Below are 25,037 nucleotides of genomic sequence, written 5' to 3' on the forward strand. Positions count from 1 at the left end.
AAGTGTCTTTTAATTGTGCCTGTCTACTACTTAATGTGTAAGTAACAATCTTATCTTCTCCTATGTTGGTGATATTCCTATTTGGAATCTCCACAGTTTGATAATTTGAATTAAATATGATGCCCAGTGGTCCACTCGCTACTAATAGTGCACCTGGTTGGTTTCGACATAAGAAACAAATCATTACAGGTTTGTAGTGAAACTGTTATTAATTTTTCTGATTTGCTTATTTCTAACACTACAAAAAATAAGATTAATCCTTTGAAGACTAAGTTTATAGACACTCAGAATGAAAATATGTCAGGGCTTGTATATCAGTTATCACAAAAAAAGGTTGTGATCTTTGTTGAGGTAAGGCTTCAATAGAATTGTTACAACCCAACCGGACTGGAAACACAGAGGCCACAAGTACCTGTTTTTATTTCTGCTTCTCTTTCTGTGTGCACTATAATATGAAAAATAAATGTAGTTTCATCACACAATGTAAACAGTTTTGTTCCAAATCTGTGCCTTTCACTTGGTATATATTGTTTGGAAAAAAGTGTAACTTCCCCACCATGAGAGACTCATTAATGCAGAAATTTTTGGATGGATTTAGAATTGACTTGAATTTTGCTGCCAAAAGATTCACAATGTAATTCCTTGTGTAAAGCCTATATGCCCTCACATCATCTCCCAAAATGCCTGCACCATTAAAATGTAACATTCAAAGAAATGGCCTGTAGACAATGAGTCCTTCAGTCTATTCTTCTTTACTTGAGCCAGCAGAATGCAGGCTGCTAAAAGCTGATACTTCTTATCTACACCAAGAACTGTTCATTGAATTCCACAGGATGATCCTTGACATTGTTCATTCACTTACCTGCAAAAGCTGTTAGTTTCATTGGCAATGTATCCCATAAATTGCCTATCAAATATAAGCTGAAAACATTTATTTTCACCAGGTTCCTCACTTAGTCCACCATGAAGATCCACTCCCGAATTGTCGTTAAAGAAAGTGTAGTCCTGATTTGTAAACAAGCTGGCTGTCAGCTATCTGTATTTACCATTTCGTACCTTTTGCTTCTTTCTCATCTGTGAAGGGCCCAGTTCATGAATAATTTCATCAATTGAATCTTCACTTACTCTTGATAATACTTCACAGTCTTTGTGGTCTTCAAAATCACTAGCAGATTCCACAGCTGAGTATTCATTTAGAATATTTTTCTAATTTCATCATCACTCAGACCTTTCCAAAGGGTCATCACCAAACATAAAAACACCAGTCCAAGTATCAAATTTTGTTCTCATAGATCAGATGTATACAAGGCCACCTGAAAACGCAAGTAGATCCACATTTTCACAACAGATAGCCACACCATTGTCACAGAAGGGAGCAATTGTACCTATACGGCGTCAGATACCCACGACAGAAAGTGAAAACATACACACATGGTCGTAGGCTGGTGTGACAATATGGTCACCGCCATACTGGTGTGGGTGTGTTCACAAAGGATTAACCATGTTTATCACAGTGGGAAAATGTATCTTAAATAGGCCAGCCTCTGTTGTTTAGAAAGAGCAAAAGCAATACTAATAATGTGGCCTCTGTTTTACGCAGTTAGTGCAAACAGTAATATTTATTTTTTGTGATACTGACTTGAGTTCCTGAGATAAACTTTCTTTACAATTAGTTGCTATTATGACCTTAATGTTAAATTTCAAAGCTTACAACAATGCAGTTTTGTTATGTAGATACTTACAGATATTAATTGCACATGCCACACATGAAGCTGAATCTGTCTGTGCTCCATTTCTGCAAGGATAATGCAGAAACTCCACTGATATTACTCTTGTCACTATGATGGATTTGTGAAGTGTCACTATCACTGCCACGACTGCATTATCATTTAATGTAGTTATCACCTCCTCCACCAAATTTTGGTAAACAGCTTCATTCTGCCATGCTCTTTCCATGGTGTTCTGTATGTGTTTGGCAGCTTTCTTCCAGTCTTCAGAGATGGCTATCCTGACAGCTTCACTTGTGAGTGCTTCAACTACAAAGAGGGTAAATTTATTATTATTCCTGACAATGTAATCTTTAATTTGAGCCCATATTGACTGTATTGGGTTGAAATTTTAGTAGTAAGGTGGTTGTCCAACAACTGTGTGCCCATGTTTTCTTTCCAGTTCACCAATTTCATATAGGGGGAATTTCCGCCTTCCAATTTGGCATGGTAGGTGACTTGTCAACAACTGAATCGTAAAGAGTATTACATAAAACAACTGTTGTTGGTGTGTCAAGATTTGGTGTTAGTGAATCTTGGAACCATTGTGCAAAAGTAAGGTGGTTCATTTCTTTGTGATAGTCTACTGTTTTCTTTGAAGTATAAGCAGGAGACTGTTTGGGAGAAAACCTTGCAAGGTGCCCACATGAAGAGGAATAAGTCTGTCCCCTTAGCCAGAAGGCATTGCCATTGGTCTTTTAGCTGCTTGACAGTGTGACCAGGATTAACCCACCAGGATTGACCCAGGATTGCCACACCACTTCGGCAATATTTATGCTACAGATGTCCCTGATAAACTGGTATCACCATGCAGCTATATCCTCCATCTCCGTCAACAACTTACAGCCACAGAATTGTCCATAGTAAAAGCCTAGTTTGTGTAAAACTGTGTACAAGGATGTGCGACAGCCATGAACAAGTCCTTATTCTTTAAAAGTGACCAGTAACTTCCTGAGTTTAGGATTTTTCTTCCTGTAATAATCATAAACGTGATGATGAACTGCATCCTGTGCAAAAGAATTGACATTGGTAATCTGCTTATCCATTAAACATTTTTTCCCAGGGGTTTTAGGTTTTGATGATTCTTTGGGTTTCTTTTCTTTGTCGAATATTTGCTTCCCAAACTTAACAATGTTTTTGTTTATATTCAAAGCTGTGCAAGTTCCATTGATTATTTTGTTGACGGAGAGCAGTGGGTCACCATTAAGTTTGTCATTCTCAAAATAGACAACTATCAAGTAAAACACTTCACTCGACTGCTCTCGTACGGCAATCCCCTGGCCGAGAGAACAATGTTGAACCTTTCCACTTATGACTTTCAATGAACTTCCCACTGACATTGTTGAGTACCCCAGATCAAGTAATGTTAACAATGAATAACGGTAACAAGGAATAATGGTAACAGCAAATAAAAGAATAACTCCTACAGCTGTAAAAATGAACACACAGAAGGTCAAGGGATGAAGTGATCACAAGGGACAGCAAGCTGACTGTAACAGAAGCTCACTGCAAGCAGGAAGTGTTGCTTCGTGGGTGAAGGTTTGGCAACAATGAGAATTTGCTGCGGCTGTAGGTAAGTGTACTATTGGCAGAAAGTGGCCCAGGCGTGCTGCGTGGGCTTTCGCCCCTTCCACTTCCATCCTTGCTCTCAACCCTAAAGTAATTACTGCTCTGATCGACTACTACTGCCGTATTCTACATTACTTTATTTGCCAAGCAAAGTAGTTTGCATGATCTTTTGTGACTTACTCTTTCTGTCTGCCCAGTTTTTAAAATGTCGTCACCTTTCATGACTTTGACTGTCTGGTTTTTTTAATTTCCAATCTTTTTTTGATCATGTAGACCACTTTTGTGGTGAGAAGTACTCACCCACTCATTACCTCATGTTAACCATTGTCTGTTCTCACAATTTTCTTGTGAATTTTTCTGACCTTTTTCCGAATTTTTTTGCCTGCTTTTCTTCAGTTTTTCTATCTTTTTCCACCCTCTGCCTCTGGTTTTTGCCACCCTACCATTTCTAACACTCCAAACTGTCCTCTCTTACCATGATGAATCCCATTACACATTACATCAATTCTTTTCGAAAACATGCTTTTACGCTATCAAAATTAAGGTCCCAAATTCTATTTCTCTAAACCTGCTTGTCTCTTGGAGTTACTCCCAAAGGCCCAACATTGAAAGTCCCTGTTTTTGGACGTGATCCTAGTCTACACCAGCCTATTTTACGGTTTCAAATACAGCAATCTCTTTCACTTACCCAACTAAACTGTGACCTATATGCCTCATCTGCCAATTTCCATTCCACCAGAGTTCCCTCCTCCTACAAGATCCTGCAGTTATCTGCCTCTCATGTTTCCTTTATGATATCATGTGCCAAGACAACCTTAGACTGCAACAACATGCCAGACTCACCTCAAAAAGCTATCCCACCTCCTTTGAAACTACCTCAACAGTGGTGTTTCTCTTCCTGTCCCTCTGCAGCTCCCCAAACAGCCACACCATCAGCCAGCACCCCTCTCCTACAAACCGAACTTGGCCAGCCTCCTTAACATCCCACAACCTTCACCACAGCCTCCCAGACCTGTAATAACTCATAATCACAAGAACCACTCACAATAGTACTGTGTTCTCAACCTCCCGTCGAATCCCTCTCCCCCACTGAATTGTCTGTATTATCCGAGAGTCTCACTTTCATCCCTAAATCTGGATTTAACCATGCTGCTTTGGTAGAGGACCAACTTTTCTTTATGCACAATGTCAACTGGAAATATCACTTTGCAACCCAATCCCAAAACTGTTCCAGCAGCAAACCTGACATTAAACCCTGCCTTGAACAGTTCAGATCACGATCCCAACTTGATCCACCACCACTATCTCAGATTATCCCTCACAAGCCTTCCAAGAATTCCTCACATCCAGCATTGCTTCACAACCTGTCCTCAGGTCCTTAAAACATGACCCTAACATGTCCTCTGCAGAATTCCAGGCTCTTCGTTCTCTAAAAGCTGATGACTCCATCATCATTATGCTCCCAGCAGACAGAGGATCTACCACTGTGGTACTTGACCGACAGGAGTGTTTTAGTGGAGGTCTAAGCCAGCTGTCTGACACCTCTACATGCAGCATCTGCAACCAAGATCCCATCCCTGTGATTCAAACTGACCTGCAGACCCTCCTAAAATCCTCAGGCCCCTCACAAGGACTTTCACCTCTATCCATAGAACTTCCTACCCCACTCAAACCATACAACCATACCTTTTACTGTCTTACTAAAATCCACATACCCAGTCATCCTGGTCGCCCTATAGGTGCTGGCTTCAAAGCACCCATTGAACATATATCTGCCTTAGGGATCAGCACTTGCAACCCATGGTACAAAGACCTCTCTGCTGTATTAAAGATAACAACCATTGCCTAGATTGTCTGAAATCTGTGCCCATCCCACTCCCACCACACACCTTGCTTCTCATCATTGATGCCATCTGCGTCTATACCAACATCCCCCACATACATGGTCTGTCTGCTGCTGAACATTTCCTCAGCAAACACCCACCTGATTCAAAGCCTGTGACGTCCTTCTTGCTCACATTAATCAACTTTATACTTACCAACAATTACTTCAGAGGGCAGACAAACAAACAGATCCAAACAGAGCCATGGGAACCAGGATGACTCCTTCCTACGGCAACCTTTTTGTGGATCGCTTGGAGGGAGCTTTCCTGGGATCCATGAGTCTTCAGCCCCTGGTTTGGTGTAGGTACATTGGTGACATCTTTGCTCTGTGGACTCACAGTGAGGCTGACTTGTTAAAATTCCTGGAATCTCTAAATACCTTCTCTCTGTTAAGCTTCACATGATCCTACTACGAATCCTGTGTCACTATCCTTGAAGTTGATCTCATCTTCACTGAAGGCCAGCTACACACTTCTGTCCAGATCAACCCACCAACAAACAACATTATTTACATTTTGGCAGTTGCCTTCCTTTCTGTGTCAAACATTTCCTCCCATACAGCCTTGGCATTTGAGGTAAACATATTTGTTTGGAATCAGACACTTCACAGCAATACACCACCACTCCCACTTCAGCCTTCGCAGGATGTAATTATCCCAACAGCCTAGTTCAAAACCAGATTTCCTGGGCCATCACATCCAGTCCTGGTACTGCTAATCCCTCCAAAAGCAACTTTGGAGCACAACACTTGTCACCCAGTATTATCTTAAATGTATCAATCAGTTACTTTGGTAAGACCGTGACTTCCTAAAATCGTGCTCTGAAATGAGCAAAGGGATAGCCACCTTTGAAACAACACGTCATATACCAGCTGTTAAGTAAACGCAGTTCAGTCTTTTACATCGGCTTGACTACCACTCAGTTATCAGTCAGAATGAATCGGCATAGGCAGAGAGTGTACAAAGGTAACACACAATCCTGTTGTGGAGTATGTTATACAACATAACAGTTACGACCTTGGTGCCTGTTTCATCAAATGCACCATCTGGATTCTTCAGCAAGACACCAGTTTCTCAGAACTCTGTAGGTGGGAACTAGTACGACAACATGTCCTTGGTTCTCACCACCCACCTGGCCTTAATTTAGGTTAATTCCTTCCATCTCAGTATTTATTTACAATAAGTACTCCTCTCTTCACTCCATTTTAGTTTTCTTCATCTTTCATTTTCTGACCTGTCTATTTTTTGTTGCCCCCACCCATCCACCTCTTGTTACATACAATGCATTTAGCTTTTCACTATTACTAAATTGTGGACGATGTTTTAGTAGTAATCTCTGTCTTGCATATTACCCTGTCTTCCACCTTTAATCTCTCAGGTTTTTCAAATCTCAACCAGTGCAGTCCCCAACGATTAGTCTTTCTCCCTCATTCCGTCTGGTAAGTCTCCCCTGGCCAGGGGTTCTGGATGACTTTCCTTAGCTGTTCCCCTTTCCCTTAAACTCTCCAATCCTCTTCCTTCACCCCTCTTCCTTCCCCTTCATCTCTTCCACCAGAAGGAGTAGCCACTGGCTGTGAAAGCTTGTAAAAGTTAAGTCCTTTTGTGTGTGTGTTCCCCTGCAGCTGCTTGGTGAGTAGATTTTTTTCTTTTTTTATCCGTCCATTTACACTAAAGTAATTTTGGGTGGACTATAATAGTGTTGCAGAGGATGCAAAGATCACAGAATAATAAAAATAGTGTTTTAATGGTACCAAATTCATGTTCCTTTTAAATTAAGTGGGTTATGAAACAATGTGTCTACCACATGTAAGTGCAGTAGGGAAGTTTTAAGGGATGAATTGTGCTCTGGGTGGTGTAACAGGGTGGAGGGTAGAAGTGTGAGGCAAGTAGATTGCTGTATTGTGGTCATGCACTTCTCTCATTCATGTGTGTGCAAACCTAAGAATGAGAAAGCAATTCCACACACTCTCCACCTCACTACATCACAAGAAGCAACTATAGGATGTTTCACAAAGTTGTGTGACCCTTCCACAGTTTGTCATATGAATCACTGGTGATGCTGTCTGCACATACACCAGGAGGGGGTGGAAAGGGTGGGATGGGGTTGGTGGTGGGGGTGTGTTTATTTTCTACAAAGAACATTAACACTGTGTGAAATGCACAGATGAGTTACTAATACTACTAACCCAAGCAACACACATGGACACATTCTATGTAAATCTCTGCACACTATTCTACTTGCTATAGTGGACATTAATACTTAGTTATCCAGTATGACAATCGAAGCATTCTTCTGGGAAAGGGAACTTCTTCCACCACGAATGCTGTTCACTTTTCAGTTTGCAGGCAGACTATACCTCCTTTCCAGTTCTCTTAAGTGAGTAGGCAAAATAACTTCACTGAGCTTGTGTCTTCTTCTTCTTCTTCACACTACAGCCCTTCATGGGTTTTGGCCTCCTCAACAATCTTCCTCCAGACACACCTGTTCTCTGCTTTTCTATCTTCGAACCTCCATCTTGGCAAGGTTGGCCAACATATTGTCCAGCCATCTAGCTCTTCTTTGGTTCTTCTTTCTGATGGAATACAATCTTTCATTATTCCTTTGGACATCCTTTCATTTGTCATCCTCTCTGAATGTCCTAACCTGTGTATCGTTTGAGATTTAACAAAGTACGTTATATCTTTCGCTTGTATAAATTGTTGTATGTCATGGTGTACCCACTGCCTCTCATATGCACCCATAATTTTTTTGCAGGATTAACCTTTCAGATGCTCTTAGGTTCAGTCATCATCATCATCATCATCTACATTTCTGACACATACGAGTAGGTGATCACTGGATGTACAAGGGAATAGTACACTCTTAACATAATTGATCTTGTAATTAGAAAATTCTTGAATACTTGTAAGTTTGCATAATAGGCTTTGTTTCCTGCTTGTATACTTTCTTTAATACGTGCCTCATACTGTTATCGCTGGCTAAGAGGACACCTAAATAATGGAAGCAGCTGACAACTTTGAAAGATTTATTACAGGCCTGAAGGTCTTGTGGTGTTCGTCTCGCCTTAGAATTCTACAGGAACATTTTGTTTTCAGTTACCGTAAGTCCAATTTTTGCTCTTCCTGCTTCCATTATTTCAGACAATTCTTTAATAGTGTTTGTGTCTTGCCACAGTTGCAGTTCCTCTGCATATGCATATATCTGTATTTCGTCATTATTGTTCCTCTCTTGTCTATTTTTTGTTTCAGGCTATGCAGTGCTAAGCTATACAGGACTGCAGAGAGACCATCATCCTGTTTTGCTCTATCTGTAAAGTCGAAGCTCTTCGTCATTTGTTGTTTGCTTTTACTTTTGCCTTTATATCCTCCATTGTTGATTGAACTAACCTTCTTAACTTGCTACATATGCCCATTTCTTTTAGTGCATTATACAATGCTGGCCTGCTAACACACTGAAAAGCTGTTTAAAACCAACAAACAGGAAGTGGAGATCTAAGTCATATTCATAAAATTTCTCCATTATTTTTCTAATAACAAACAACTAGTCAGAATAGTCTCTACTTGGCCAGAAACCATGTTGGTATTCTTCGAAGGTATTTTTAGTGCTCTTCTTTAGCCTTTATTCAGCACCACTGAAAATATCTTGTAGGCTGTATTGAATAAAGTTATGCCTCTATAATTTTCACAAGCTAACTTTTATCCTTTCTTATGTACAGGGTGTATTATTCCGGTTTTCCAACCCTCTGGCATGCTTTCATTTTCCCAATTGTTATTTATTAATCTGTGAATTTCACATAGTAGAGGATGACTAAATTTTGTAAGTTCTGATACTACCCTATCTTCGACAGGTGCATTGTAATTTTTTAGTTTATGTCTCACTGACTCCACCTCTTCCAATGTTGGTCTTTCAGCTTCTTGCCTTTCATTACCTTGTCTGAGTTGGTTTTGAGCATAACTTCAAAGCATTCTGCCCATCTCTGCAATATTTTCTGCTCATTTCAGATTAGCTTACCATTTCTATTTTTACATGCATTTTGCATTGATTGAAAATTTTTTTTCTCGTCATTCCTGTCGCATGATAGAATTTTCTTCTTTCATTCTGCTCCTTTAGTTCTTCCACCTCTTGAAATTTTGCATTCAGCCATTCCTTTTTCTTTTTATTTTATCTCCTATTAGCATCGGACCTTTATTCCTGGTACACCTCCACATTTCTTCATGTCTCTCTCTGTAGTATCCTCCATCTTGCTGCATTCGTTTCTTTCCTTTCTTCTTATCCCAGTTGTCTCTTCTGCTGCCTCTTTCACCGCTTCGTGGATCCTATTCCATCTGTCTTGATTTCCCAGTGTTTCCTTACACTCTATCAGGAATCTTTGTTGTTTATTTTTTTAATTTAATTTTTATTTTTATTTATTTATTTATTTATTTTTTTTTTTTTGTCCCCTTATAATTTCAGGATCATTCAGTTTTGCTGTATTTCATTTTGGATTTTGTTCCCATTCTGGTTTTATGTATTACTGCTAACTTCTTTCTCAGTAAGGCTTTTACAGCATAAGAGTCTGAATCACAGTTTGTACCCCTGCTGCTCCATATATCTGTGACTGATGTCGCATATCGTGCTTTTACTAACACATGGTCTATTTCGTTAATTACGCCACACTTTCTTCATGGAAGGTCTTCATAAAACTGTTCTTTTGTTCTTTCTTCCGCTTCCTGTGTTGGTGCATATGTTGTTGATATTGTTATATTCCTGAATTTCCACTTTTATTCTCAGTCTTTCATTTGTAGGTTCCAATTCCAAAAACCTTTCCCTGATATATTTTGTTGTTATAAATCCTGTTCCAGATTTCCCTGTTCATCTGTCTGGTCCAATGTGCAGCAGAGAATACAGAGGCATCTGTATCTGTCCTTGCCCTTGATATCTCACTTCTTGTAAAGCCACAGTATTGTGCTGAAACTTCACGATCTCTTCAACTATTTCTTTCATGCTTTGAGCTTTCAGCATTGCTCATATGTTCAAAGTTGTTATTGCTAAATCTTTTGTCATTTTTCTGTGGCGAATTCGCGTTCTGTATGTCCCATCCATTATCCGAGGATCTTATTGTGGTTCCGTAATATGACATTTTTTTCAGTGTCGGGTTACTGGTCTCGTGCCCAATCCCCACCCTGTAGGACGTGTTTTTTTTTTAAAAGGTTTATTCCCCCATACCGTTAGAGACCTCCCTGCACAATGTTATGGGATGCACTGTGTCTGGCTCTTCTGTGAAGACTACTCTGGCCTTAGTGACCATGCCGTTAGCTGTGCTAGTGCCCTTGACTTCGTCAGAGCACACAAATCCTCCCATCCGGCACTGAAGATGCCTTCGATAAGGTGATGTCCCGTGGGAGGGGTGAGTACTTACTTGCTGTTGTTGATTGGTGGGTCTTTACATAAAATATGTTCCTCTAAAAAATGATTGTGAAATGTTTAATTTGTTAGTGTGATGTCGGTGACCTATGTGGTGTTGGTGGGACAGTGGTTGGATTGGTAAACGTGGTGCCTTGCTGCTGTCTGTTGTTGACAGTTGTGAAATCGTATTGAAGTCACTTGGTGGTTAAGTACTGAATTACCAGAAAATTACTGCTCGGCTCTCACCATTAATTGTGGTACTTACCACCATAGTGCTTAGAGCCATTTTGAACAACTTAGATTTGGTACACACATTTAATATTGTTAACCCACTTATTTTAACAAGAAACATTAATTTTGTATCATTAACACTATTTTTATTAATCAGTATTTTTTCTGAAACTTCCTGGCAGATTAAAACTGTGTGCCCAACCGAGACTCGAACTCGGGACCTTTGCCCGGCAAAGGTCCAGAATTCGAGTCTCGGTCGGGCACACAGTTTTAATCTGCCAGGAAGTTTCATATCAGCGCACACTCCGCTGCAGAGTGAAAATCTCATTCCAGTATTTTTTCTGTTTCCCTACAGTGCTGACTGTTAGTCTTAGAAAAGAATGAATAACACCCATTTTTGTAGGAAATTGGGTGTAGTTTAATTTTGTACTAGGGACCATTTTTGCTAGAAGCTGCAGTTTCTGAGCTGTTCAAGAAAAACGTAAAAAAAGTGCTCTTTAAACATCCCTTCCAGCCCCATGCCCACGCTACACTTTTTAGAATTTTTTCCTCAAACTTTCCTTTGTTGCCAGGACTTAAGACTGGTGTGAGGCATATTGTTCAATTGTTTTTAATTTTAATCAGTAAACTCAAATTTATCCCAAGCAAAGGTACAGGGATGGACAAAACACCAAAAACATAATTTATTACCCTGCCTAGTATGGTGTAGGGAAATCATTGGCTTTCTATACAGCTTCCAGTCATCTGGGAGTGGATAAATATAGCTCCTGCTTGAGTTTTCAAGGATATTTTTTGCCATTCACCCTGAAAAATATTGGCAAATTCAGGTAGCATTGATGGAGTTGGACAATGATCATGCATCCTCCTCTCCAAAGTAGACCACAAAGGCTAAATAATAGAGATTTGATGATCGGGATGGCCAGGGGAGATGTAACAATTCATCCTCTTGCTCGCAAAACTAGTCCTGAGTGATTAAAGTTGTGTAAATGGGGGTTCTGTCTTCTTAAAACACAGTCTCACCTTGGGGGAGCAAACATTGTCCGGTATGATGGACCTGATCAGCCAAAATGGTCGCATATTCCTTGGCTGTAGTGTGACCTTGAAGAGTGCCCAAGGGCCCCATATGAACTGTGATACGTCTGCCCAGATCATAAATGAACCCCTACCATATTTCACTCTTGGGATGTAAGCTCGACCAGAAGTTGAAACAGTGTGCAACAAGACTCGTACAACCAAATGGCTTCCCTCCATTGCTCCATAATCCACGTTTTATGGCTTTGTCACCACATTTTCCAGTTACTATCATTTGCATCAGTGGTAAGTGAGTATGGAATTGCAGCTCACCCTCTAATTCACCATGACTAATTTGAAGATGATGTGCCACTTTGTCAGTAGTTAATCATCTGTCTAAGAGAATCATTTCCCGTGAATGCTCAATGGTCTCTTCATTTGTGGCGGTAAATGGTCGTCCAGTTCCTTCATCGTGCATAACACTTGTGCGACCATTTCGGAATTTTTCAATGCATTTGTAGACACTCCATTGTGGGAAAACACTGTTCCCGTTCTGTACCGAAAGTCTTCGATGTATTTCAGCCCCTGATATGCTTTCCGACCACAAAAAACGGATCACTGAACATTGCTCTTCTTTGGTGCAAATAGAAAGCAGAGCAGCCATGATGAACAGCTCGGCAGCGATAACGAAACTAACTTAGCAGCTTGAAAATTGCAAAGGTATAACAACAAATAAACAAAGCATGCATCATCAAAGCAAAATGACAGTACTACTGAAATAAACAAAAATATAACTAAATTACAGATAATAATTGACTTACCCTCATATCTTGCAGGGCACGCTAGCATCTGCATTTACGTTAAATCCTGCATTTATTTGGTGTTTCCACATTTTTATCCAACTCCTGTATCATTTCTCTTACTTTCCCAACATTTTCATTGTTGGCCATTTGGAAGTCATTCTCTCTTCTCCTCCCCCCTGTCCCTGCCCTCCTCCTCCCCCCCTGTCCCTGCCCTCCTCCTCCCCCCTGTCCCCGCCCTCCTCCTCCCCCCTGTCCCCGCCCTCCTCCTCCCCCCTGTCCCCGCCCTCCTCCTCCCCCCTGTCCCCGCCCTCCTCCTCCCGTCCCCGCCCTCCTCCCCGTCCCCGCCCTCCTCCTCCCCGTCCCCGCCCTCCTCCCCGTCCCCGCCCTCCTCCTCCCCCTGTCCCCGCCCTCCTCCTCCCCCCTGTCCCCGCCCTCCTCCTCCCCCCTGTCCCCGCCCTCCTCCTCCCCCCTGTCCCCGCCCTCCTCCTCCCCCCTGTCCCCGCCCTCCTCCTCCCCCCTGTCCACGCCCTCCTCCTCCCCCCTGTCCCCGCCCTCCTCCACCCCCCTGTCCCCGCCCTCCTCCTCCCCCCTGTCCCCGCCCTCCTCCTCCCCCCTGTCCCCGCCCTCCTCCTCCCCCTGTCCCCGCCCTCCTCCTCCCCCCTGTCCCCGCCCTCCTCCTCCCCCTTGTCCCCGCCCTCCTCCTCCCCCCTGTCCCCGCCCTCCTCCTCCCCCCTGTCCCCGCCCTCCTCCTCCCCCCTGTCCCCGCCCTCCTCCTCCCCCCTGTCCCCGCCCTCCTCCTCCCCCTGTCCCCGCCCTCCTCCTCCCCCTGTCCCTGCCCTCCTCCTCCCCCTGTCCCTGCCCTCCTCCTCCCCCTGTCCACGCCCTCCTCCTCCCCCTGTCCACGCCCTCCTCCTCCCCCTGTCCACGCCCTCCTCCCCCCCTGTCCACGCCCTCCTCCTCCCCCTGTCCACGCCCTCCTCCTCCCCCCTGTCCACGCCCTCCTCCTCCCCCCTGTCCACGCCCTCCTCCTCCCCCTGTCCACGCCCTCCTCCTCCCCCCTGTCCACGCCCTCCTCCTCCCCCCTGTCCCCGCCCTCCTCCTCCCCCCTGTCCCCGCCCTCCTCCACCCCCCTGTCCCCGCCCTCCTCCACCCCCCTGTCCCCGCCCTCCTCCACCCCCCTGTCCCCGCCCTCCTCCACCCCCCTGTCCCCGCCCTCCTCCACCCCCCCGGCCCCCGCCCTCCTCCACCCCCCCGGCCCCCGCCCTCCTCCACCCCCCCGGCCCCCGCCCTCCTCCACCCCCCCGGCCCCCGCCCTCCTCCACCCCCCGCCCCCCGCCCTCCTCCACCCCCCCGGCCCCCGCCCTCCTCCACCCCCCCGGCCCCCGCCCTCCTCCTCCCCATGTCCCCGCCCTCCCCCCCACTGTCCCCGCCCTCCCCCTCCCCCCACTGTCCCCGCCCTCCCCCTCCCCCCACTGTCCCCGCCCTCCCCCTCCCCCCACTGTCCCCGCCCTCCCCCTCCCCCCACTGTCCCCGCCCTCCCCCTCCCCCCACTGTCCCCGCCCTCCCCCTCCCCCCACTGTCCCCGCCCTCCCCCTCCCCCCACTGTCCCCGCCCTCCCCCTCCCCCCACTGTCCCCCGCCCTCCCCCTCCCCCCACTGTCCCCGCCCTCCCCCTCCCCCCACTGTCCCCGCCCTCCCCCTCCCCCCACTGTCCCCGCCCTCCCCCTCCCCCCACTGTCCCCGCCCTCCCCCTCCCCCCACTGTCCCCGCCCTCCCCCTCCCCCCACTGTCCCCGCCCTCCCCATCCCCCCTCTGTGCCCGCCCTCCCCATCCCCCCACTGTCCCCGCCCTCCCCCTCCCCCCACTGTCCCCGCCCTCCCCCTCCCCCCACTGTGCCCGCCCTCCCCCTCCCCCCACTGTGCCCGCCCTCACCCTCCCCCCACTGTGCCCGCCCTCCCCCTCCCCCCACTGTGCCCGCCCTCCCCCTCCCCCTCCCCCCACTGTCCCCGCCCTCCCCCTCCCCCTCCCCCCACTGTCCCCGCCCTCCCCCTCCCCCTCCCCCCACTGTCCCCGCCCTCCCCCTCCCCCTCCCCCCACTGTACCCGCCCTCCCCCTCCCCCTCCCCCCACTGTCCCCGCCCTCCCCCTCCCCCCACTGTCCCCGCCCTCCCCCTCCCCCCACTGTCCCCGCCCTCCCCCTCCCCCTCCCCCCACTGTCCCCGCCCTCCCCCTCCCCCCACTGTCCCCGCCCTCCCCCTCCCCCTCCCCCCACTGTCCCCGCCCTCCCCCTCCCCCTCCCCCCACTGTCCCCGCCCTCCGCCTCCCCCTCCCCCCACTGTCCCCGCCCTCCCCCTCCCCCTCCCCTCACTGTCCCCGCCCTCCCCCTCCCCCTCCCCTCACTGTCCCCGCCCTCCCCCTCCCCCTCCCCTCACTGTCCCCGCCCTCCCCCTCCCCCTCCCCTCACTGTCCCCGCCCTCCCCCTCCCCCCACTGTCCCCGCCCTCCCCCTCCCCCCACTGGCCCCGCCCTCCCCCTCCCCCCACTGGCCCCGCCCTCCCCCTCCCCCTCCCCCCACTGTCCCCGCCCTCCCCCTCCCCCCACTGTCCCCGCCCTCCCCCTCCCCCCACTGTCCCCGCCCTCCCCCTCCCCCCACTGTCCCCGCCCTCCCCCTCCCCCCACTGTCCCCGCCCTCCCCATCCCCCCACTGTCCCCGCCCTCCCCATCCCCCCACTGTCCCCGCCCTCCCCATCCCCCCTCTGTGCCCGCCCTCCCCATCCCCCCACTGTGCCCGCCCTCCCCCTCCCCCCACTGTGCCCGCCCTCCCCCTCCCCCCACTGTGCCCGCCCTCCCCCTCCCCCCACTGTGCCCGTCCTCCCCCTCCCCCCACTGTCCCCGCCCTCCCCCTCCCCCTCCCCCCACTGTCCCCGCCCTCCCCCTCCCCCTCCCCCCACTGTCCCCGCCCTCCCCCTCCCCCTCCCCCCACTGTCCCCGCCCTCCCCTCCCCCCACTGTCCCCGCCCTCCCCCTCCCCCTCCCCCCACTGTCCCCGCCCTCCCCCTCCCCCCACTGTCCCCGCCCTCCGCCTCCCCCTCCCCCCACTGTCCCCGCCCTCCCCCTCCCCCACTGTCCCCGCCCTCCCCCTCCCCCTCCCCTCACTGTCCCCGCCCTCCCCCTCCCCCCACTGTCCCCGCCCTCCCCCTCCCCCCACTGGCCCCGCCCTCCCCCTCCCCCCACTGGCCCCGCCCTCCCCCTCCCCCCACTGGCCCCGCCCTCCCCCTCCCCCTCCCCCCACTGGCCCCGCCCTCCCCCTCCCCTCCCCCCACTGGCCCCGCCCTCACCCTCCCCCCACTGGCCCCGCCCTCCCCCTCCCCCCACTGGCCCCGCCCTCCCCCTCCCTCCTACCCCCTCCCTCCTACCCCCTCCCTCCTACCCCCTCCCTCCTACCCCCTCCCTCCTACCCCCTCCCTCCTACCCCCGCCCTCCTACCCCCGCCCTCCTACCCCCGCCCTCCTACCCCCGCCCTCCTACCCCCGCCCTCCTACCCCCGCCCTCCACCCCCCGCCCTCCTACCCCCTCCCTCCGCCCACCCGCCCTCTCCGCCCTCTCCCCTCCCTTCTCCTCCTCTACCCCCATTCCCCTCTCCCCCCACCCGCCCTCTACCCTCCCTTCTCCTCCTCTCCCCCCTCTCCCCTCTCCCCTCTCCTCCTCTCCCCCCACTCCCCTCTCCCTCCACCCCCACCCTCCACCCCCTCTCCCCCCACCCACGTCTCGCCCGCCCATCTCTCGCCCCACTCCCCCTCCCTCTCTACCCCCTCCTCCCCCCACTCCCCCTCTCCCCCTCTACCCCCCTACCACCTCTCCCCATTCTCCCCCCTCTGCCCCTCTACCCCCCTACCACCTCTCCCCATTCTCCCCCCTCTGCCCCTCTGAATAAATTTTTTTAATTAAAAAAATATCTCTCGGAAGGTAAGGAAAGGAGAGAACAAACTTTATTGTCTATAATAAATCATACAATGACCGCCCTCCTCACCGCCGTCTCTCTCTGCCCATTACTAATTCTTGTCCTTGTTCTTCCTTGTCGTCTCTCCCAGCCTATATTGTCATTTCTACTGTGCTTTTCTAGGTTAGGTATACTACATTTCAGTACATATTTCATTTTTCATCTTTCTGTCTATATGTGAAATGTTGCAAATTACTGCCAACAGTGCTTCTTTCATAAATTTAGCCATTTTTGTGTTGTTGACATTGTAGGGTCTTGTACCAGGGGAAGCAATGGAGAGGGTGTTGTTTGGTGGCCGGTATCGTCTTCTACATCTGCATCTTCATGTACATGATTACTCTGCACATTTAAGTGCTTGGCAGAGGGTTCATCAAACCACAATCATACTATCTCTCTACCATTCCACTCCCGAACAGCGCGCGGGAAAAACAAACACCTAAACCCTTCTGTTCGAGCTCTGATTTCTCTTATTTTATTTTGATGATCATTCCTACCTATGTAGGTTGGGCTCAACAAAATATTTTCGCATTCAGAAGAGAAAGTTGGTGACTGAAATTTTGTAAATAGATCTCGCTGCGACAAAAAAGTCTTTGCTTTCATGACTTCCATCCCAACTCGTGTATCATACCTGCCACACTCTCTCCCCTATTACGTGATAATACAAAACGAGCTGCTCTTTTTTGCACCCTTTCGATGTCCTCTGTCAATCCCATCTGGTAAGGATCCCACACCATGCAGAAATATTCTAACAGAGGACGAATGAGTGAAGTGTAAGCTGTCTCTTTAGTGGACTTGTTGCATCTTCTAAGTGTCCTGCCAATGAAACGCAACCTTTGGCTCGCCTTCCCCACAATATTATCCATGTGGTCTTTCCAACTGAAGTTGTTCGTAATTTTTACACCCAGGTACTTAGTTGAATTGACAGCCTTGAGAATTGTACTATTTATCGAGTAATCAAATTCAAACGGATTTCTTTTGGAACTCATGTGGCTCACCTCACACTTTTCATTATTTAGCGTCAACTGCCACCTGCCACACCATACAGCAATCTTTTCTAAATCGCTTTGCAACTGATACTGGTCTTCGGATGACCTTACTAGACGGTAAATTACAGCATCATCTGCGAACAACCTAAGAGAACTGCTCAGATTGTCACCCAGGTCATTTATATAAATCAGGAACAGCAGAAGTCCCAGGACGCTTCCCTGGGGAACACCTGATATCAGTTCAGTTTTACTCGATGATTTGCCGTCTATTACTACGAACTGCGACCTTCCTGACAGGAAATCACGGATCCAGTCGCACAACTGAGACGATACCCCATAGGCCCGCAGATTGATTAGAAGTCGCTTGTTAGGAACAGTGTCAAAAACTTTCCGGAAATCTAGAAATATGGAATCAACTTGAGATCCCCTGTCGATAGCGGCCATTTCTTTGTGCGAATAAAGAGCTAGCTGCGTTGCAGAAGAACGATGTTTTCTGAAACCATGCTGATTACGTATCAATAGATCGTTCCCTTTGAGGTGATTCATAATGTTGGAATACAGTATATGCTCCAAAACCCTACTGCAAACTGTCGTCAGTGATATAGGTCTGTAGTTTGATGGATTACTCCTGCTACCCTTCTCAAACACTGGTGAGACGTGCGCTATTTTCCAATCTGTAGGTACAGACCTATCGGTGAGTGAGCGGTTGTATATGATTGCTAAGTAGGGAGCTATTGTATTAGCGTAATCTGAAAGGAACCTAATCGGTATACAATCTGGACCTGAAGACTTGCCGTATCAAGCGATTTGAGTTGCTTCGCAACCCCTAAGGTATCTACTTCTAAGAAACTCGTGCTAGCAGCTGTTCGTGTTTCAAATTCTGGAATATTCCATTTGTCTTCCCTGGGGAAGGAATTTCGGAAAACTGTGTTCAATAACTCCGCTTTAGCGGCACAGTCGTCGGTAACAGTACCATTGGCACTGCGCAGCGAAGGTATTGACTGCGTCTTGCCTCTTGTGTACTTTACATACGACCAGAATTTCTTTGGATTTTCTACCAAATTTCGAGACAATGTTTCGTTGTGGAACCTATTAAAGCATCTCGCATTGAAGTCCGTGCCAATTTTCACGTGTCTGTAAATTTTAGCCAATCTTCGGGATTTTGCGTTCTTCTGAACTTCACATGCTTTTTCCGTTGCCTCTGCAACAGCGTTCGGACCTGTTTTGTGTACCATGGGGGATCAGTTCCATCTCTTACCAATTTATGAGGTATGAATCTCTCAATTGCTGTTGCTACTATAGCTTTGTATTTGAGCCACATCTCGTCTACATTTGCATAGTCAGTTTGGAAGGAATGGAGATTGTCTCTTAGGAAGGCTTCTAGTGACACTTTATCCCTTTTTTAAATAAAATTATTTTGCGTTTGTTTCTGGTGGATTTGGAAGAAACGGTATTGAGCCTAGCTACAACGACCTTGTGATCACTAATCCCTGTATCATTCATGATGCTCTCTATTAGCTCTGGATTGTTTGTGGCTAAGAGGTCAAGTGTGTTTTCGCAACCATTTACAATTCGCGTGGGTTCGTCGACTAACTGCTCGAAATAATTTTAGGAGAAAGCATTTAGGACAATCTCGGAAGATGTTTCCTGCCTACCACCGGTTTTGAACAAGAATTTTTGCCAACATTTCGAGGGAAGGTTGAAGTCCCCACCAACTATAACCGTATGAGTGGGGTATTTGTTATGAGACTCAAATTTTCTCTGAACTGTTCAGCAACTATATCATCGGAGTCTGGGGGTCCGGTAGGAGGAGGCAATTATTAACTTGGTCCAGCTGTTATAACCTCCACCCATACCAATTCGCACGGAATATCTACTTCGACTTCACTACAAGATAAACCACTACTGACAGACACAAACACTCCACCACCAATTCTGCCTAATCTATCTTTCCTGAACACCGTCTGAGACTTCTTAAAAATTTCTGCAGAACTTATTTCAGGCTTTAGCCAGCTTTCTGTACCTATAATGATTTCAGCTTCTGTGCTTTCTATTAGCACTTGAAGCTCAGGGACTTCCCCAGCACAACTACAACAATTTACAACTACAATTCCGACTGTTCCTTGATCCAAGCATGTCCTGTATTTGCCATGCACCCTTTGAGATTGCAGCCCACCCCGTAATTTCCCCGAGGCCTTCTAACCTAAAATACCGCCCAATCCATGTAGCTGAGTGTAGTGAACTCCTGACCTATTCAGCGGAACCCGAAACCCCACCAACCTATGGCGCAAGTCAAGGAATCTGCAGCCAACACGGTCGCAAAACTGTCTGAGCCTCTGATTCAGACCCTCCACCCGGCTCTGCACCAAAGGTCCGCAGTCGGTTCTGTCAATGATGCTGCAGATGGTGAGCTCTGCCTTCATCTCGTAAGCAAGACCGGCAGCCTTCGCCAAATCAGATAGCCACTGGAATCCAGAGAGAATTTCCTCAGATCCAAAGCGACACACGTCATTAGTGCCGACATGTGCCACCACCTGCAGCTGGCTGCACCCTGTGCTCTTCATGGCATCCGGAAGGACCCTTTCGACGTCAGGAATGACTCCACCCGGAATGCACATGTAGTGCACACTGGATTTCTTCCCCTCTTTAGCTGCCATATCCCTAAGGGGCCCCATTACGCGCCTAACATTGGAGCTCCCAACTACCAATAAGCCCACCCTCTGCGATTGCCCGGACCTTGAAGGCTGGGAATCATCCTCTGAAACAGGGCAGGCAGCTGCATCTGGCTCAGCTAGAGACAGTACCTGAAACCTGTTTGTCAGATGCACCGTGGAGGGCTTTCTGATCAGCCTCCGGGGACGTCTTTCACTGCCTGCCATGCCTTGGAACGACGTCCCTATCAACCACAGGTAAGGGCTCAGCCCCACTGTGGGCAGCAACCGGGGCAACCACAGCGGCAGACCAATCTGGGGACAGACGGGACGAGGTCGACATCCCCGTGATACCAAAGTCCGGCTCCCCACAGTGGTGCCCATTGGCAACAGCCTCAAGCTGCGCGACTGAAGTCAGCGCCGCCTGCAGCTGTGAGTGAAGGGATGCCAACTCAGCCCTCATCCGAACACAGCAATCACAGTCCCTGTCCATTCTAATCGATGTTGAACAACAGTTACTGAAACACAGCCCTGCCTAGATAACGCAAGGGAAACACGCAAAGAATGTATGAACTAACCTGTACAAATGCCTAACGACTGCGCTACAATCTGCCTGAATTTACGATTACAGTAACTAAAACTCGAAATTACACCTCCTATACGAAACTCGCACGCAATTTAAGTAAGAATCTACGAAGTAAACACAGAAAAGAAGCTATATACGTATCTTTCTGCGCTGTCGATGTGCACCAACTGGGAGCTCGGGCCACAACATAACTGCATACATTTATTAACAGGAACAAGAAGCTGTTTAGCTTTAAGCAAGTTGTTGTGGTACAAGCTCTTCCTTAATAGTCCATGTTAGCCTCACTACTGGTGAAGTAAAAGTCCTGCTATGTACACTACTCTGGTCACTATGTACTGACTGACTCTAAGCTAGAGACTGTGACTGACTGGGCCCTCCGGTCTGTGCAGCGATCTAAATACTGGCAGTCGCGAGCGTGTTAGCAGTGCGTTGCTTGCGAGTATGTCTTTGGCCTCTCGCCTGATAAGCATGCTTGATTCAGCACCGATTATCGATCTTCTTGCAGCCTCTTTGTTGACCAGCACGCTGGCAATAGCTTACACCAGCACAGCCATTTTTCAAAGTTCACTTTCATCAACATTCTAGACTAATGCAATTGAACATACAACACAGCAAAATTGAGAATACTGCTATTGTGGATTCCACATCAATACTGTACATTCAAACTTTTTTCTTCTAATAGTTTGAGTTTCACTGATTATTTCATCTTTTGCCACAATTATGATAATTTCGCCTCCTGTGCTATTGTACAACTGGTGATTGTTATGAACGTGTGAAGTAAATGTTGTCTTCAAATGAATCTTTGTTGTAATATCAAAATTCACAATATCACATGTAACTACATTGTCAACTAATTGTCACTAATGAGGCAAAATGACAGGTGAGAAAGTTCTACACATTTGTAGATAATAGCAGGGGGCAAACTGCATCGTAACTCATCCAGTTAATAGCATCTTGAGTCCCAAATAACAGCAAAGAAATGGTGCTGGATTTCACAAGCTGATAATCATCAGAAATATTGAAAATGAAATATTAACAAACAAAACAAAAGTATGTTCCAAAGAAACTTCCATTTGAACTGTACAGTTGCATGACAATGAAAACCTGATGTACCTAACTTACATGGCTATTCAAACTTTGTGTCAAAATTATACAGCTGGTACAGGATCCCAAACCTGTTGGTCAGAAAACACACACAGACACTCACCCACCCATTTACACCAAAACCGACACACTCTTCTTTGTAAATTTATTATGTTACACAATTTAAACAAACATCTCCCTCATATGCATTGCTCATTGAAGACTAAAACGCCTGAAATATAAATTTCTGTTGAAAATTTTTACTTTTAATATTTGCTACCGTATGTGTAATTTTGATACTGTGTGTGGGAGCTTGAAACACTATTACTAATGTAGTGGGTTGTAAAATAGAGCTTAACAGTGGTTTCTACTGTAAGCAGTTGTTACAATGACATTTTGGATTTAAAGATAAAGTTGTATTTATTTTATTATTATGGGTATTGGAGCTTGATGTAAACATTGTGTTTACAGTGAAAAGAAACAAAAGGAGAAGATTGCCGAAGCCCATGAACAGTGGCTTCGAGAACGGGAGGAAAAGAAGTTGGATATGGAAAGGAACTGGAAACCAGGTATGTTATTGCTCAAATATTTGTTGCAACATCAAGTGATGTAATCAGTTGTATTGCAGGTAGTGCTGTTTCCCCTTTTTGTCTACTTTATGTGAACTGCTTTGTAGATGTAGATTAAAACATGTGAACCATAGGTTGTAAACATTAATTTTGCAAATTATGAAATTGCAAGAGAGTACGTAGGGGATTAACTAGCAGTTACTGTGCTGTTCTTTTCCTTCATGTTTGTAACAGATTCCTCAAATGGTTCAAATGGCTCTTAAGAACTATGGGACTTAACACCTGACGTCATCAGTCCCCTAGACCTAGAACTACTTAAACCTAACTAACCTAAGAACATCACACACATCCATGCCCAAAGCAGGATTCAAACCTGCAACTGTAGCAGCAGTGCGGTTCCAGATAGAAGTGCCTAGAACTGCTGAGGCACAGCGCCTGACAACGGACTCCTGCACCTTTCTTGTGCCAGCTTAAAGTTGTATGGGCTTCTAAATGCTCATGTTTTGTATGATTTAAAGTTTCCAATCAGTATGAATTTTATTTTCTGTGTTTTCTTGAGGACAATGAATACAAAAATTCATCCACTTAAATTTTGATGTCAGTTTCTTACATTTAAATCACAGAATTGTTATTGTGAATCGACTGTTTGATGTCGCTGACACAAAATATTGCTGTGCAGCACATTTACAATTTTTTTAACAGTTCCTTGTTGGTGCTTTTGCTGTTTTGGTCGGTGCTTTTGCTGTTTTGGTCTGTCCTGTGTGTCTTCATCACTTCAGGTTTTCATGTATGCCTCTCCTGAGATTTTTTTCTTTTGGTGTAATCTTCTTCCCCTCCCCCACCCCCCCACCGGTCTCTAATACCTGTTGCTCACATATGAAAATTTGTTATGGATATTTTTATAGTATTTCTGACCATGTGCTTCATTTCTGTAATGTCGGCAACTGTTCACAAAACTAAAAGTGCTTTCCAAACTTCAGTAACTATTGTGATTTTGCACTATGTGTGTCAGGGTACTCTTCCCTCATGTAGGAATACTGTTGCAAGAAGAAAACAACTTCCGAATTTCATAAAAACTTTAAAACAATAGTGACTAAATCCTTATATTTCATTTTAAAGAATACACTCTATAATTAATTAAGAATTGTCCTCCGTGACTTTGGTCCTACTCTTGTGACAGCATTGTCCATGACCTTGGAAGGCCCTACGGTACTCGCTGGCCGCCGTGTTATCCTCAGCACACAGGCGTCACTGGATGCGGGTATACGGGTTTGGAGGAGCATGTGGTCAGCACACTGCTCACCCACAAGGGGCTTGCAACTGTGGTGAATTTGTGCTTGGCTACCATGGGGCCCCAGCATTTGCAGCATTTTTTCCCTTCTCTGCTGCATGTCTATCCTCTTGCTATTCTTTTTCCCCTCCCTTGGGGAACATGTCTAGGGTATTATTGGGAATGTTCTACATTCTGTTGCTGACGTGCGAACAGTCTCACCTTTGTTTTTCGCTCCCTTGTCCTTTCTTTGTTTCCCTTCCCCTCTCGTTCCCCTGCTTTGGCATTTGAGGATCCTCTTTTTTTTCATCTTCCTCCCTGTGCACTCCTCGCTGGCCCACATGTCTGACGCGTAACAGGTGACTGGGTAATGCGTAATTCCCAGCCCCGGATCGACAGGTAAGGTTTGCATGTACTCCCTGGTACAGGCCAGGCCAAGGGAGGGGTGATTGCCTGAGCTGTAACCTTCCCAAATTGCCGATTGGTCCCTCTATCAGGTGTTGGGGAGGTGTGACTCGAGGTGTGATCAATCGCCTAAGGCGAGTGTGCCTCCTTGTGAAGGGGGCCTGACAATCATGTGGATTTCCTCACAGTGAGTCAATCATCTTCCCACTCAATGTCTACAAAACATAAACGTATATGCAATGAGGCTAATGATTCAAAGACCATTCCTGCTGCACCACAGTTCCTCGTGTTCTTATGTACTGAAGATAATCAGTCCTTCGCCACAGTAAAACCGTTTATTATTCAGAAAGGTGTAGATGCAATTGCTGTCCCTGTGAAATTTATGGAATTGCACTTTGCTTTTCGACACCAGTTCTGATTCTCAAGCACTACAGCTGCTTGCTGCCTTGCTTCTCCACGGTTACCCTGTTCGTGTCGAGGCCCATAGAATTTTGAATTCTTCCCATGGTGTAATTTCCACCAGGCTGCTCAACGGTCTAACAGAGGCCGAAATACAATTTTACCTCTCTGATTAGGGTGTCATTGCTGTCCATCATGTAATGAAAAAGGTAGATTCCACCTTATTGGTGCCCACCCGCACTCTTTATCATTTTTGATAGAGTGGTGCTTCCATCCAAGCTCAAAGCAGGCTATGAAATTATTACCGTCCGGCCATACATATTGAACCCGTTGCGCTGCTACCAGTATTATCGTTTCAACTACACTAGAATGTCTTGTCGACACCCAGCCAAATGTGTCACCTGTGGTAGAGATGCGTACGAGGGCAATTGTTCACCTCTTTC

General features: G+C 47.0%; 1 protein-coding gene across 3 annotated transcripts in view; it reads left to right on the forward strand.

Moving 5' to 3' along the window:
* The window catches only part of LOC126253031 (bromodomain-containing protein 8), a 279,380-nt gene that overhangs the window by 45,516 nt on the left and 208,827 nt on the right, over nucleotides 1-25,037 (forward strand). For all 3 annotated transcript variants that reach the window (XM_049954097.1, XM_049954098.1, XM_049954099.1), the window contains exon 5: nucleotides 22,423-22,520. In XM_049954097.1, coding sequence (XP_049810054.1) covers nucleotides 22,423-22,520 — 98 coding nt within the window. The remainder of the gene's footprint in view (nucleotides 1-22,422; nucleotides 22,521-25,037) is intronic.

Source organism: Schistocerca nitens, chromosome 4 (assembly GCF_023898315.1).
Source record: "Schistocerca nitens isolate TAMUIC-IGC-003100 chromosome 4, iqSchNite1.1, whole genome shotgun sequence".
NCBI lineage: Eukaryota > Metazoa > Arthropoda > Insecta > Orthoptera > Acrididae > Schistocerca > Schistocerca nitens.